The sequence below is a fragment of the Acomys minous genome, assembly GCF_964271855.1.
Source record: "Acomys minous genome assembly, chromosome: 12".
NCBI lineage: Eukaryota > Metazoa > Chordata > Mammalia > Rodentia > Muridae > Acomys > Acomys minous.
The window spans coordinates 21,340,578-21,356,590 of record NC_140493.1 but is presented as its reverse complement, the minus strand read 5'-3'; the positions used below and the strand labels follow the sequence as shown (position 1 = coordinate 21,356,590).

The window sequence follows — 16,013 nt, the reverse complement described above, 5'->3', positions numbered from 1 at the left end:
CCCTCAGAAGCCAGAAGAGGGCATTGGATTTCCTAGAACTGGAGACAGTTGTGAGCCACCACATTAGTGCTGGGAATTGAACCTGGATCCTCTGGAAGGGCAGCAAGAGCTCTTAAGAGTTTTCGAGTGTTTCTAATGCTTAAAAAGTTTCAGGCCAGCCAGGTGGCACATGCCTTTAATCCCAGTGTAGGTAGAGACAGGCAAATCTCTGTGAGGTTGAGGACAGCCTACTCTGTTTAGTAAGTTCCAGGACAACAAGAGCTGTGTAGAGAAAGCCTATCTCAAATAAGTAAGTAAGTAAATAAATAAGTAAAGTTTCAGATTTCCCAATTAGAGATACTACTTAGATTTTCCAAATTCTGAAAAAGACTGAAACCTCAAGGAGTTGTAGTCCCACGTACCTCCAAAGAAAATAACATAAAACAAGACCAAGCTAGGCATACCAGCTTGTATCTATAGTCCATCATTTGAAGCTGCGGGGGAAGAATCACTTGAACCCAAAAGAAGGTCAGGACCAGCCTGACCACCATAGGCCAGATTATAAAACATACAACAATAAAAACAAGCAAGGCCAATGGCTCCACATTCCTACTCTCTGTGGTCTTCACAGCCTCATTACCTTTTGTTTGTTTTGACTCAGGACCTTAAATTTGCAATCCTCCTGCCTCTGCTTCTTGAATGCTGGTATTATAGGTGTAGGCCCTATGCCTGACCTAGTCTTTCCTCCCTCCCTCCCCTCCCTCTTTTCTTTCTTTCTTTCTTTTTCTTTTTTTTGTCTTTTGAGATAAGAGTTTCTCAGTGTAGCCCTAGCTGACCTGGAACTCACTCTGTACACCAGGCTGGCCTTGAACTCAGAGAGATCTGCCTGCCTCCTGAGTAGTAGGATTACAGGTGTGCACACAACTAATCATCTCTGAAAGGTTAAACTCTATGCTGTTAAACCCTTTATCTAGTGGCAGTACTGAACTTTTATTATTTTATAAAAGCTTTTATTAAAATTTATTTTCATTTAAACATTTTCTATATTATTTTATGTGTATGAGTTTTTGCATGTATGCATGTACATCTGGCACCCAGGGAGGTCAGACAAAGACATTAGATCTCCTAGAACTGGAGTTACAGATGTAGGTGCTCGAAGCATCTATAGTGGCCATACTTCTTCCTTCCTTTAGCCTTTCTGAGACTTTCCTAGCTCTGAGCGAGCCACTCTTACCTGTTACCTGTAGCTTTCAGGATTGCCTCCCCCACCCCTCTCTCTCTCTTTAATTTAATTTTTATGTTTTATGTTTTGGTTTTTCGAGACAGGATTTCTCTGTGTAGCCTTGACTGTCCTGGACTCTCTTTGTAGACCAGGCTGGCTTCGAACTCATCATGATCCACCTGCCTCTGCCTCCCAAGTGCTGGGATTAAAGGTATGTACCACCACGACTGGCTGCCTTGTCTCTTTACAGAAAAAAGGTGGTCTTCAGGATCTCAGGTGCCACCAAAAATTAGCGGTATTGCCTGTGGTGGATCAGCCTTTGTGTTTCCTGGAAGGTGTCAACAGAAAGCCACCTGTGTGGCAGCAGCTTGTCAGGGGTGTAGGTCCCTTCAGGCCATGTCAGGAGACCACAGGAAGCGAATAGTACCTCTGTGCCTGCGGACAGTCAGCAACATTTGTCTTAACAGGAAATTATGGGATTGGTAAACTCAGGAGGGACACACAGCATCAGAATTGGGTCCATTAATCTTGTACATTTAATTGTTATAGTTTCTTCAGACCACCTCAGAAGTGGCTGCATCAATTACTGTGTTCTAAAGTTTCTGCTTCTTAGAAGACAACAGGAGGAGCCAGCCATCGTGGCGCACACCTGTAATCCCAGCACTCAGGGAGGCAGAGGCAAGGTGATTGCTGTGAGTTCAAGGCCAGCCTGGTCAACAGAGCAAGTCCAGGAAAGCCAAGGCTGCACAGAGAAAGCCTATCTTGAAAAAGGAAAAAAAAAAGGGGGAGGGGGGCTGGAGAGATGGCTCAGTGGTTAAGAGCACCACCTGCTCTTCCAAAGGTCCTGAGTTCAATTCCTAGCAACTACATGGTGGCTCACAACCATCTATAATATAATCTGATGTCCTCTTCTGGCCTGCAGGTGTACATGCAGGCAGAACACTGTATATATAATAATAAATAAATAAATCTTAAAAAAAGAAAAGTCATTGAATTTTTTTTTTTTTTTTTTGAGACAGGGTTTCTCTATGTAGCCTTGGCTGTCATGGACTTGCTTTGTAGACCAGGCTGGCCTCGAACTCACAGTGATCCGCCTGCCTCTGCCTCTGCCTCCCGAGTGCTGGGATTAAAGGCATGCGCCACCACGCCCGGCTGAATTCTTTAAAAAAAAAAAAAAGAGGGAGGGCAGCCACAGACCAGGTAACCAAGCCATGACTACTCCTTGGGCTACTCCTGTCAATTCGCAGATTGGTGCTTTCAGGGACTTTTCCATAGCAACCAGAAGCTGAAACACCTGCCTGCCCAGCTGCCCGCCCAGTTTAGCAGTGTCACATCTGGGAGGCTTAAGGACAGCCTGAAGTATGTCCATGTATGCAACATGCACAAAATAGCAAACGAAGCTCTCAGCCTGTAAAAATGTGTTCACAATCTGACAGGTTCTCAGTGCTTGCATCCAGGCAAAGCCCACACCATCTTGTACCCTGGGCCATCTGCCCAGCCCCGCAGTCTCCAAAGAATTCTAGCTACCTGTCCAGGACCAGCAGATTTTGCTTCATGGCTGTTTAGAATTTCCTGATTTCTCCCCTCTCTGAGAATAAAAGTCAAAGGCCTGCCCTCAGGGTGGGGTGTCCTTGGTGCCTGCTGTTGACTCCTCCCACTCTGTTCCCCTCACTGCACCCTAGGCTCTGAGCTCGCTGTTTGCTCTCTGCACCTGGATACCACCCTTACCCGACCCCGACTCGAGTCCAGGCCTTAATCCCTGGCTTCACTTTGACCCTTGCTCAGACTTAGCTCTCAAAGGCTCTTTCTGATGTGTACAGAACGCCTCTCTTCTGATACCCATGATTCCATCTTGTTTCCTCTCTTGTCTGGCTCTCTGCGACACTGTTGGGCTGCCTGGCTCAGTGCTCAGTCATTGTTTGCCCAGTGACAAGTGAGTAGGAGGCTGCTGAGAAGGGAACTGCTGATTGAGAGTTGGCTTCCAGCCCCTCTGCTCTCCACAGCAGATGTCATTTCCTCCACTTTAAACAACTACTTTTCCTCCATGGTTTTGCTCTGCCATATTTTCTTCTTCTTCCTCCTCCTCCTCCTCCTTTTTCTTTCTTTCTTACCACCCCCCCCATAGGCCTTACTATGTAGCCATGCCTAGCCTTTAACTTACTATGTAGACGAGGCTGGTTTCAAGCTCTCAGAGGTCTGCCTGCCTCTGCCTCCTGAGTGCTGGGATTAAAGATAATATGTCACCGTGCTTGGATGCTCTTCTTCAAGGAACAACCAGACCACCTCCTTGGTGTTATGTGCAGAGGCTTAGGATATCATCTGGGTATATGTTGTGTGACATTGTTGGCTTTGTTGGCTGTCACACACGAATACCAGAGGTTTCATAGAGCTTAACATAATAGTTTTTAGTGCACTACAGTCTGGGCCCAAGGCCCAAGCAGCAACAGTCTTTTTCCCCACAGTCATTTTCTAGGAGTTACTAGGATCTCAGTTTCCTGACAGTGTGCCTGAGGGCCTTGTTTGTATGACTTTACTTAGTCTTGCTGAGCTTCGTAAGGCAGAGATGGTGGTGTTCACTTTACGGATAAGTACTCTTTGATTCAAAGAGTAAAATGCACTTGCCCAGGGTCTGAACAAGTGGAGATTATCAGGACTGACGCCAGAATCCAGGACCCTAGATGACAACCCCCCTTGTTCCCCCCCCCCCCAACACACACACACTCAGAGCCTCATTAGGTAGCCTTGTTTGACTGGAGCTTGCTCTGGAGACCAAGATCCACTTGCCTCTGCCTTCCCGAGTGTTGGTATTACAGGCGTTCGCCAGCTCACCCAAAGAGATACCTTCTCTTTTAGTTGTGGCACAGATGATAAGCTCTGAAATGTGCAGTTCATGCACGAATTGCTGTAACTACAGTGCATATCCGTCATTCCAGGTGGGAGCCTTCCGCCTGTCACTGTTCACACCACCCCACAAACCCTTGGCAACCACTGCTCTGTCTGTAGATTTGCCTTTTCTAGTGTTTTTTGTTTTGTTTTTTGGGTTTTGTTTTGGTTTGGTTTGGTTTTTGGTTTTTCGAGACAGAGTTTCTCTGTGTTATCTTAACTGTCCTGGACTCGCTTTGTAGACCAGGCTGGCCTCGAACTCACAGTGATCCACCTGCCTCTGCCTCCTGAGTGCTGGGATTAAAGGCGTGTGCCACCACCCTGGCTCTAGTGTTTTATTTCCATGGACTCATATAATAACTGTATTTTCTGTTGCTATAAAACACCATGATCAAGGCAGCTTATACAAGAGTTTATTTGGGCTATGGTTCCACAGGGATAAGAATCTGTCGTGGCAGGGAGGCATGGCAGCAAGTGGCATGGTGGCAGGAAGCTGAGAGACCACCTCTTTTACCACAACATGAAGCAGAGTCCGTGGGCAGCTCTCAGAGCTCATCCCACTGATAGCCTCCTCCAGCAAGGCTGCACCTCTGAACCCCCTCAACAGCACCACCAACTTGGGACCAGTGTTCAAATACCTGGGCCTGAGGCGGGGCATTTCTCATTCAAAGCACTGCAGGAACTCCTGTGTCCAGCTGCTTGGCACACTGTACTCTGGATTGTCTGCTTGTGGCATGCATCAGGACTCATTCCTTCCTGTGGTTGTAAATCTCTGTCTGAATGTTTCATATGTTTTGCCCACGATCTGATGGACATTTGAGTTGTTTATTCTTTTTGACTCTATGAGCAACAATACCTTTGTGAAGACTAACACACATTCTTGTGCGAGCACCTCTGTGTGTATGTGCTTTGTGGCGCTAGACTGAGTCCAGAGCCCCATTCATGTAGGCCACTGCTCCTGTCCCTGACTGCTTTCATTTCTTCTGAATGTATCCTTAGTGGAATACTGGGTCATGTTGCAATTCAGTTGAACTTTTTGGGGACTGCCAAACTGTTTTCCATGCCAGCAGCACCGTTTGATTCTCACCAGCAATGTATGTTGATTTCTCTCTCTCTCTCTCCCTCCCCCCCTCCCTCCCTGCCCCCCTTCTCTCTCTGTGTTTGTTTTTTTGTTTTTCCAGACAGGGTTTCTCTGTGTAGCTCTGGCTATCTTGGACCTTGCTCTGTAGACGAGGCTGGCCTCGAACTCACAAAGATCCATCTGCCTGTGCACAAACACTGCCCAGCTGACTTCTCCATATTTTTGCTAACTTTTTTTAAAGAAAAAATAAAATTTTGTTTATGTGTATATGTATGTATGTGTACATAAAAGTGTTGGTGCCTTTGGGGTTCTGAAGAGGTGACTGGATCCTCTGGAGCTGAAGCTACAGGCAGTCGTGAATGGTCTGATGTGAGTGCTGCAGACTTAACTCAGGCTCTCTGAAAGAGGCTCTCGTAGCTGCTGAGCCATTTCTCCAGCCCTTCCTTTAAATTTTTTTTTTTCCTGAGCCAAGGTCTGAGGTAGCCAAGCATGATGCTCTTGAACTTCTGACTTTTCTGTCTGGTGGAATTACAGGTGTGCACTGCCACACCTAGCCTCATGCAGTGTTGGGAACTCAAACTGAGAGTTTCATGTATACAAGGCGCTCGCTTTACCAGCTGAGTTACATCTCCAGCACTGTGGTTTTTGGTTTAAGCATAGCCACACTCATGGCTGCAGAATGGTATTCTTCTCAGTTTAGACTTCCATGTCCCCTGTGGCTAATGACACTCAGGTACATTTACTAGCTATTGGCCATTTCTTTCTTATTTGGAGAAATATGTAAATATTATTTATTTATTTATTTATTTATTTATTTATTTGAGACAGAGTTTCTCTGTGTAATAGCCCTGGCTGTCCTGGTAGACCAGACTGGCCTCAAATTCACAGAGATCTACCTGCCTCTGCCTCCCAATGCTGTGATTAAAGGTGGGCATCTCCGTGCCTGGCACTCAATTTTTAATTTTTTGAAAATATGTTTTGCCTGCATGTATGTCTCTGCATCACATATGTGCAATGCCCTCAGAGACCAGAAGAGGGCACTAGACCCCCAGAACTAGAGTTACAGCCTGTTGTAAGCTGCTGTGTTGTTGCTGGGAACTGAACCCAGGTCCTCTGGAAGAGCACACAGTGCTCTTAACCACTGAGCCATCTCTGTACCTATTTTTAAGTTGGGTTTTTGTGTCTTTACTGTTGAGTCTTTAAACAAAAAACAAAAATGAACAAAAGAACAGGACAGAAAAGGAGGAGCAAGACTTTAAAAATTATGAGAGAAATTTGCATTAGTTTGTAGAATGGGACTATGGGACTATGGTATGCAAAGGCTGCTCAACGACCAGCACCAACACCACTACAACAGCTCCCCTCCAAACAAAACCAAACCCACTAAACATTGTGGCTGTAGAAAGCCAGTGGTAGGACTTGTTTTTGTTGTTGTTGTTTTTTGTTTGTTTGTTTTTTCTTATTTAAAAAAAAAAGGCTGGAGAGATGGCTCAGAGGTTAAGAGCATGGGCTGCTCTCCCAGAAATCCTGATTTCAATTCCCAGCAACCACATGGTGGCTCACAACCATCTATAATGAGATCTGGTGTCCTCTTCTGGTGTGCAGGCAAACATGTAGTTAGAACACTGTAAATAAATAAACAAACCTTTTTTGGGGGGCAGTTTCGAGACAGGGTTTCTCTGTGTAGCCTTGGCTGTCCTGGACTCGCTTTGTAGACTCACAGCAATCCGCCTACCTCTGCCTCCTGAGTGCTGAGATTAAAGGTGTACACCACCACGTCTGGCTAAAATAAATAAATCTTTAAAAAAGAAAAACAAAACAAAACAAAAAGCCAGGCATGATGGCGTACACCTGTAATCCCAGCACTCTGGGAGGCAGAGGCAGGTGGATCTCTGTGAGTTTGAGGCCAGCCTTGTCTACAAATCGAGTCTAGGACAGAGAAACCCTGTCTGAAAATAAAACAAAACCCAAACCAAACCAAACCAAAAACCCAAAAAACAAAACCACTCTAGGAGAAGAGTGGTATGCAGTGACCTCTCCTTTGCTCTCCTGACAGGCCAATGATGACCATCTGAGCTTACGTCTCTGAAGACCTGCCACCGTCCACTGCACATGATGTCAGGTAGGAACAAGGCCTGCACACTCTTATCAGGAGCCATGGTGGAGTTGACTGCTGATTTCATAATCAGCTTCTGCTGAGGCAAAACCTCAGCATATAGCAAGTCTTAGGGCAGCCTGGGATATGAGACCATTTCTGAAAAGTGAACCAAACAACTGAAAAACAATCTTCTAGATGAGAGAAGTGGAAATGGGGGAAGAGAAGGCTTTGGGCTCTCGGATCTATGCCGGGTGCTGTCTTCTCTGTTCATGTCTCTAGCTCCCTGCTCCTCTGGCCTGTGAGCTGCCCACTGTGGTGGGGAAGGAGGCAAAGAGTCTGAGTTTAAGTGTTGGACGTGCTGTTGCTTTCCCACAGTGCTCATTTTTAGGATTCTCTACCAGCCCCCTCAGCCCACTCTGTACAGCCCATCTTTTTATACGAAGGGAGGGATATCTCACTTCACTGATGCCTCTTTCTCTCCTCCCCTCCCTCCCCCTCCCTCTCCCCCCTCTTTCTGAGGCAGGATCTACTATGTACTTCTGCCTGGGCTGGAGTGAGGACTCACTATGTAGACCAGGCTGAGACACGTGTGCCTCTGCTGGGATTAAATGTGTGTGCTGCCACTGTGCCTGGTGTCTCTGCTTTTCTTGATTGTTCTCTCTGATCTTTGTAGGAAACCACATGCCTTCTGCCAGTGGCCCTTTCTCTGCCCTGACTCCAAGCATATGGCCCCAGGAGATCCTGGCAAAGTACACACAGGTATAGCAATTAGTATAGCCAGGCACCCGCCTGCCGTGCTCCTGTGCTTTTTGTGAAGAGATTTACGTTTGCAAGTATCCTGGGAATGGATGGCGCACTCCGCGTTCACACACGTTCACAGGCTCTCCACTCCAGATCACATTTCAGTTCCGGGGCCTGTGGGAATCAGTCGGTACTTAGGGGGAAGACCATATGCAGACCCCTGCTGATGGTGCTGATCCCGTGTGGTTAGATGCTGGCCAGGGAAGGCATCATAGAGGGGTGCTTTATTAGGGTGGGCTTTAGCAGCCAGCACGAGTGGCATCTTTGGGAACACAGTTAAGGACAGACAGCCTTCTTCCTAACCCCGGTTCTAGAAAGAAGAGTCTGCAGAGCACCCGGAGTGCTGCTATGATGAGTTTGGTTTCCGTGTGGACAAGGAAGGTAAGCCGAGCCCCTTGTGTATGAGCTTGTTGATGTCTTCGGGGGGCTTCTGGTCCCTTGTCTTGCATTCCACTGCATGCGACCTCTGAGGTCCAGGTGTCACTTAAGGAGTTGAGGACAGAGTATATCTGCGGGTGATGTAATTTTATGGGAACTTCTATTTTTTTTTTTTTCTCTCCAAGAGAGGGTTTCTCTATGTTATCTTGGACTGTCCTGGACTTGTTTTGTACACCAGACTGACCTCGAACTCACAGGGACCCGCCTGCCTCTGCCTCCCAAGTGCTGGGATTAAAGGTGTGCACCACCCCACCCAACTGGGAACTTCTATTATTTATTTATTTATTTATTTATTTATTTATTTATTTATTTTGGAGACAGGGTTTGGAGACAGGGAACCTGGCTGTCCTGGAACTTGCTTTGTGGGCCAGGCTGGCCTTGAACTCACTGAGACCTGCCTGCCTCTCCTCCTGAGTGCTAGGATTAAAGACATTTGCCACTATGCCTTGCTTTTTGTTTTGTTTTGTTAACTTTTGGGTTTTTTAAAGATAAATTTTATTAATCATTACATAATAAGCAGTTATATATGTTATAGAAAAGTTAAACAGTACAGAAAAAAAGAAAGATTAAAGCAAAATGAAGCCGGGCATGATGGCCCAGATCTTTAGTTTCAGCACTCAGGAGGCAGAAGCAGGCAGGTCTCTTTGAGTTCAAGGCCAGCCTGGGCTACAGAGTGAGTTCAGGACAGCCAGGACCACACAGAAAAACCCTGTCTGGGGAGGGGGAATTTTTGTTTTTTTAAAGAAACAATAGCCCTACAATTTGAGGAAGCTGCTGCTATGTGAGGTGCTCTTTTCCTGACACTGTGAAATATCACACATTACACCAGGAGAATTTCCTGTGTTACTTAAGATGCTTAAGAACACATTCTTAATGACTGCATAATATATTGCAACAGATTCATTGTGATATTCTTGGTAGCAGGTTTTTTTGTTTTTTGTTTTTTGTTTTTTGGTTTTTTGAGACAGGGTTTCTCTATGTAGCCTTGGCTGTCCTGGATTCGCTTTGTAGACCAGGCTGGCCTCGAAATCACAGCGATCCACCTGCCTCTGCCTCCTGATTGCTGGGATTAAAGGCTGCCCAGTTTTGTTTTGTTTTTTTCCTTTTTCTTTGTGTTTTGTTTTGTTGTTGTTTTTGTTTTTTGTTTTTTGTTTTTTGAGACAGGGTTTCTCTGTGTAGCCTTGGCTGTCCTGGACTCACTTTGTAGACCAGGCTGGCCTCGAACTCACAGCGATCTGCTTGCCTCTGCCTCCCGAGAGCTGGGATTAAAGGCGTGCGCCACCACGCCCGGCTATTTTTCCTTTTTCTTTTTCTTTTCTAAGGGTCTCTCTTCAGAGTCCTGGCTGTCCTGGAACCCACTATGTAGATCCACTGGCTTTAAACTCACAGAGATCTGCCTGCCTTAGCCTGTGGTTGCTGGGATTAGGATTAAAAGTATGTGCCACCACTCCCAGCTGCCATTTTTCTATAAGAAAGCATCTGACTAGCTTGTTGGGAAGACCGTTAGTCAGCACCCTGATGGCCTGTCACCAGAAGAGCAGGAGTGCCTCCTTAGCTTGAGTATGCAACCTCACTTTACTCATCTTTCTAACTGAGGCATCAGTTTTCCTTGACCTTCTAATTTTCAGGAAGATGGAGTTTAAGAGCTGAGGTTGAGGGGGACACAGAGAATTTTCTAGAATGATGGAAATCAATCTGCATTTTGATAAGTCATCAGATTTAGAGGCCAGAGTGCTCACAGACATGTGCCAAACAGTGTTTTTGTTTTGTTTTGTTTTTAGGTCCCCGTCCCCCCCCCCCCCCCCCCCCCGAGACAAGGTTTCTCTGTGTGTATACTTGGCTGTCCTTGGACTCACTTTGTAGACCAGGCTGGCCTCGAACTCATAGTGATCCACCTGCCTCTGCCTCCCGAGTGCTGGGATTAAAGCTGTGTACCACTGTGCCTGCCCAAACAGTGTTTTGATGATTGTTTATTGACAACCATCCAGATGCATACTTGGGACTTGGGCATTTTCTTTATGTAATGCAGCCAAGGTCGAGGTTTTTAGGGCTAGGGTAAGAGCTCGGCTTAGGGTAAGTACCAAGGAGGCTGTGAAGGTAGGGCTCACCACACATATTGTTTGCTGGCCACAGACTTTGTCCTCTTATTCAAGGGGTTCGTGAAGCTATGGTGCCTTGCGCTTTCTTCCCATTTATGTCCCCAAAGATTGTCTTCACCACACAGAGTTCCTGTTCTGGTGGAGAGACAGGCTGTAATCAAGCAGAAATAGAGCATGCTGGGGCAAGAAGACCTGACAAGATGATCCCATGGATAGAGGGGAGGTGAACTGTTCACACACGAGGCAGTTCGTGGGGCTCTTCAGAAGGGAAGGCTTTGATGGAGACTAGGTGGAGGTGAGGGGGCAGTATAACTGGGGAAGAGCAGTGACAGGTGCAGAGGTCCTAAGGAGTGAGTGCAGGGAGTAAGAAGAAAGGGGTGAGGTAGGACAGAGCAGCAGATGATGGAGCCCTGAAAGCCTTTGGTTTTGAGCCCTAGATATTTCTCGATATTCAGGAGACATTTCTGACAGTGACGTGATTGATATGTCCTACACACACAAAATAAATGTAATTAAAAAAAAAGTCTGGGTACCCCATCATATTTGCAATTGAATTTGGTGTTTAGGGTACAGGGAGCCTCTTGAGACTTTACAGGGTGGAGACGTGGCTTCTGGGGCTGGGGCTGCTTTGAGGAGAAGGGTCGATTTGGGTGTTCCTGCCACTAAGAAGACTGTGGCTAGAGCTCCCAGGAGGCTGGCTGTGGGCAGTGGAGTCTGTGGGAGGAGCCATGTGGCCCATCAGGACAGACTGGGCTGCTGTAGACTGTGGAGAGGAACACGTTTTCCTCCCTCTTCTGTTCTCTCCGGGAAGGTTCTGAGCCTGGATGTAGCCAGATGACAGGTGCACCCCCAGTAGAGGACCCCCCGCAGAGGCTACGGTGGCAGGCCCACTTGGAGTTTACCCACAACCATGATGTGGGGGATCTCACCTGGGACAAGATTGCAGTCTCCCTCCCCCGCTCTGAGAAGCTCCGCTCCCTGGTGCTGGCTGGCATCCCACATGGCATGAGGCCACAGGTGAGGTGTCCACAGAGACAGCGGCTCACAGAGGGTGAGAGCGCCCTGGGTTGCACAAGAGCAACTGTGCTATGTGGCTTCTCCCTCCAGTTGTGGATGCGGCTCTCTGGGGCGCTGCAGAAGAAGAGGAACTCTGAGTTGTCCTACCGTGAGATTGTAAAGAACAGCTCCAATGATGAGACCATTGCTGCCAAACAGGTAACAAGGGTGGGGGAGCAGTGGCCAGTCAGGAGGAGGTGCTTGGTAGAGCCCATTGCTCTGGCAGGAGGGAGGGTCATCTCTGAGACTGCCCCTCACTGGTCTCCTTGGCAGGAAGGGCAGTGCTTTTACCCATGAATGTGGCCTGGAGTAAACTTGCTCCTTTCCTGGTCCTTCAGGGATGCAGGGAGAGTTATCTAAAGGTCCTGGTGTGTGGAAAGACATGGAGGAGATGGCTTCACATTAGGAAGAGCAGGAAAACTTAAATACAGAGCCGGGTCAGGCAGGAGTTTCCAGGTGGCTGGTATGGACTCAACTCCATACTGATGGGTTCTAATCCTGGAGAAGGGCGGGTTAGCCTTGGCCTGGCCCATAGGGACTCTCCTTTCCTGGGACAGAAGCCCACCCACAGCTTCTCTCCCTCACTGCGTGGGTGTCAGTCTACAGTTGAATCAAACAAGGTCTTTCGGGGGGTGTGGGGATCTGACAGATCGAAAAGGACCTGCTCCGCACCATGCCCAGCAACGCCTGCTTTGCCAATGTGAACAGCATCGGAGTGCCCCGCCTGCGCAGAGTCCTCCGAGCACTGGCCTGGCTGTACCCAGAGATTGGCTACTGCCAGGGCACAGGCATGGTGAGCAGCCTGAGAAGCAACTGGTGTGCCAGGGTCTTCTCCAGGCCTCTTGTGGGGCATGGTCTCCCTCAAGGGGCTGTAAGGATGGGAGGCAGGGATTGACTTAAGAGACCCCATGAAGGGCCATGGGAACTATTTCTTTTCCTAGGGGCCCTCTCAACCAGCCTGAAGAAGTGTGCCTTCAGGAGGTGTCCCCAGAGCCTTTCCTGAATATCCATCCTAGAATGGGATATCTATTCTGACCACATGAGTACTTGGGTAGAAGCCCCATGTCCCCTTCTCTGGCTAGGTGGCTGCCTGCCTCCTGCTCTTCCTGGAGGAGGAAGACGCCTTCTGGATGATGTGTGCTATTATTGAGGACCTGTTGCCTGCCTCCTACTTCAGCACTACCCTTCTGGGTGTCCAGACTGACCAGCGGGTCCTGCGCCATCTGATTGTCCAGTACCTACCTCGCTTGGACAGGCTGTTGCAGGACCATGACATTGGTGAGACCTGGTTGCCTCCTCCCCCCAAGGGCCAGGGATGCCAAGATGGTGGTGCCAACTCTGAGCTCTGAGCTTTCGAGGCAGCAGAGGGCTGATGGCCAGACTGTAGGCAGAGGCTTATGTGGTTTATGTTGCTTTTGTCTTCTGCATTCTGACCCTTCTGCATCCTTTCCTCTGCTGCTCTGTGGTGTGCTGTGCTGCTGTTCCTACAGGCCATAGCCTGGTCATAGCTCCTGTGGTTTTGGTGTCTCTTGGCAGAGCTGTCTCTGATCACACTGCACTGGTTCCTCACGGCCTTCGCCAGCGTGGTACACATCAGACTGCTGCTGCGCATCTGGGACCTGTTTTTCTACGAGGGCTCCCTGGTGTTGTTCCAGACTACGCTGGGCATGCTGCGCCTTAAGGTGCTTGCAGAGTCTCCTACCCACCAGTCAGGGCCCCTCGCTTCCAGACAGAACAGGAAAGCATGTACCAAATACAGCAGCCCTGGTGCCCTCTGGGGAGACACTGCACTAGTCTAGTCTTCATCAGAGTGTTGCCTCAGAGAAGCCCTGAGTGTGGGTGTGCTGGGGATCTTCCTGGGTCTGCTGAAAGGCACAGGTTTCTGAAGAGGGTGCCAGTGCCACACCCTCCTACTCTCCTACTCCCAGGAGGAAGAGCTGATACAGTCAGAGAACTCAGCTTCCATCTTCAACACACTGTCAGACATCCCGGCACAGATGGAGGATGCAGAGCTGCTGCTGGGGGAGGCCATGAGGCTGGCTGGGTCCCTCACAGATGTGGCTGTGGAGACCCAGCGCCGCAAGCATCTGGCCTACCTCATTGCAGACCAAGGCCAGACCCTGGGGACAAGCGCCACTACCAACCTCTCTCAGGTAGGCTGAGTAGGGAGGACATATCTTGGCCAGAACATGGAGTTCTCAAGGAAGCTCAGAGTGAGGAGCTGTGGGGAACCTTCTCCATCCCACCCAGCTCTGCACCTGCCTGCAGTAGCCCACTTAGACCATCAGACTGCCACTAGGGGGTGACATAGGCGTTCTTGGTACTAGGCATTCTTGGGCTCTGGACTGGGTAGTTTGAGAGTAGGATGTCACCCATAGCCTGAGATGAAGGTAGTTTGATCTCAGAGTCAGCTTCAGGCCGTTAGAAATGTCCAGGCACTACTGAGACAAGCAAGTTAGTGTCTTCCCTTGCTGAGTAGCTATTGCTGATTGGAACTCCTCTCCACAGGTTGTACGCCGCAGGACCCAGCGGAGGAAGTCTGGCATCACCTCCCTGCTCTTTGGTAAGCACAAGTGTGGTTTTGTGTTGGCTCTTCTAGAGGTAGGGCAGGACCAGTTACTGTCCCTGGGGCCTTCTAGCAGGGAATGGAGGCTGGGCAGGACAGTTACTGTGCCTGGGGCCTTCTAGTGGGGGATGGAGGTGGGCAGGACAGTTACTGTGCCTGGGGCCTTCTAGGGGAGGATGACCTAGAGGCTCTCAAGGCCAAGAACATCAAGCAAACAGAGCTGGTAGCCGACCTTCGTGAAGCCATTTTGCGTGTGGCACGCCACTTCCAGTGCACAGACCCCAAGAACTGTAGTGTGGTGAGTGGCAGGCTCCCCAGGTTTAACTTGGGGCTTCCCTTCCCCAACCCATTCTTGGTACTGAGGCCCCTCCTCCTCCATGGTCGGCCTTTCCTTTCTGGCAGGAGCTGACCCCAGATTATAGCATGGAGAGCCACCAGCGAGACCATGAGAACTATGTGGCATGCCTACGGAGCCACCGGCGCCGGGCCAAGGCCCTCCTGGACTTTGAGCGGCATGATGATGATGAGCTAGGCTTCCGTAAAAATGACATCATCACGGTGTGTGTGGGGTGCCTAGCACAGTGCTTCCTGCTGCCTACTCCCCACCTTCCCTGCGGAGAGCTGATGCTGCGGAGCATGCTCAGCCTGGCGTGTGCTGAGGACACCTGCTTTGTGCAGGCCCTGAGCCTGTCCCGTTCATTCTCTGCTGCAGATCATTTCTCAGAAGGATGAGCACTGCTGGGTGGGTGAGCTGAACGGCCTGAGAGGTGAGGGCTTTTGTCTACTGCAGGCTGCAAGGAAGATGAGCCTTTGCTCTACCCAGTTCCTTCTCTTCCTCTTGGTCTTCTGCGCATGTCTGGATTGCTTAAAGGTTCTGGGTGGTTTGGGGAGCCCTTTGCTCTTGGACCTTGGGGAGAAGGGTTGGGACAGCTGTGGCTGCTGCTCCTCACATGGCTGCTTCCCCTCACAGGCTGGTTTCCAGCCAAGTTTGTGGAGGTCCTGGATGAACGGAGCAAAGAGGTAAGAATGTGGAGCTGCTCCTTGTTGCCACCCCTGGTGTGCGAGCATCCCAGCAGGTCCATGTCCCAAGTGAGGCCGGGCTTGTGGCCGTTGCTAGGATGCTAGGAGAGGGTGCTGGCTGCAGGCATCAGACCACAGCTTCTCAGCCACTCTCTCCATCAGTACTCCATTGCGGGGGACGACTCTGTGACGGAAGGAGTAACAGACCTCGTGCGAGGGACCCTGTGCCCAGCCCTCAAGGCCCTGTTTGAACATGGGCTGAAGAAGCCGTCCTTGCTCGGAGGGGCTTGCCACCCCTGGCTGTTTATCGAGGAGGTAATGACCTCTGGCCCCTGTGCCCTCTCAGTGCCTGTGGTGCTCACCTCAGGCCTTTCCTGGGTTTGTGGACTAGCCCAGTGTCTCGCCAGAGGGCACCAGGACTGCTGCATTTGGTACATGCTTTGCTGTTCCATTTGGAAGCGAGGAAGAGGCTTTCAAGGCAGTGGCATGTGCTCCCCATGTCACTGTCCTCACACTGTCTTGTCCACCGCAGGCAGCGGGCCGGGAGGTCGAGAGAGACTTTGATTCTGTGTACTCCCGCCTGGTACTCTGCAAGACATACAGGTATATACACACTGTCTGTGTTACCTGCCTGTGCCGGGCATGGCAGCCAGTGATGGCACTCTTGTCCCTGCAGGTTGGATGAAGACGGCAAAGTCCTGACCCCTGAAGAGTTACTGTACAGGGTAAGTTAAGGCATGTGCCAGCATTCCTGAGATCTCCCTGGCCAG

The 16,013-nt window shown here is 49.5% G+C and overlaps 1 protein-coding gene across 1 annotated transcript in view; it reads left to right on the top strand.

Moving 5' to 3' along the window:
- SGSM3 (small G protein signaling modulator 3) overlaps positions 1-16,013 on the top strand; it is a 32,476-nt gene that overhangs the window by 15,257 nt on the left and 1,206 nt on the right. The window contains exons 2-18 of the mRNA XM_084748353.1: positions 7,222-7,287; positions 7,937-8,022; positions 8,379-8,445; positions 11,413-11,618; positions 11,709-11,816; positions 12,307-12,450; positions 12,740-12,935; positions 13,194-13,339; positions 13,586-13,810; positions 14,166-14,220; positions 14,394-14,521; positions 14,626-14,781; positions 14,936-14,990; positions 15,194-15,243; positions 15,406-15,558; positions 15,776-15,846; positions 15,920-15,968. Coding sequence (XP_084604479.1) covers positions 7,278-7,287; positions 7,937-8,022; positions 8,379-8,445; positions 11,413-11,618; positions 11,709-11,816; positions 12,307-12,450; positions 12,740-12,935; positions 13,194-13,339; positions 13,586-13,810; positions 14,166-14,220; positions 14,394-14,521; positions 14,626-14,781; positions 14,936-14,990; positions 15,194-15,243; positions 15,406-15,558; positions 15,776-15,846; positions 15,920-15,968 — 1,905 coding nt within the window. The 5' untranslated portion in view covers positions 7,222-7,277. The remainder of the gene's footprint in view (positions 1-7,221; positions 7,288-7,936; positions 8,023-8,378; positions 8,446-11,412; positions 11,619-11,708; positions 11,817-12,306; positions 12,451-12,739; positions 12,936-13,193; positions 13,340-13,585; positions 13,811-14,165; positions 14,221-14,393; positions 14,522-14,625; positions 14,782-14,935; positions 14,991-15,193; positions 15,244-15,405; positions 15,559-15,775; positions 15,847-15,919; positions 15,969-16,013) is intronic.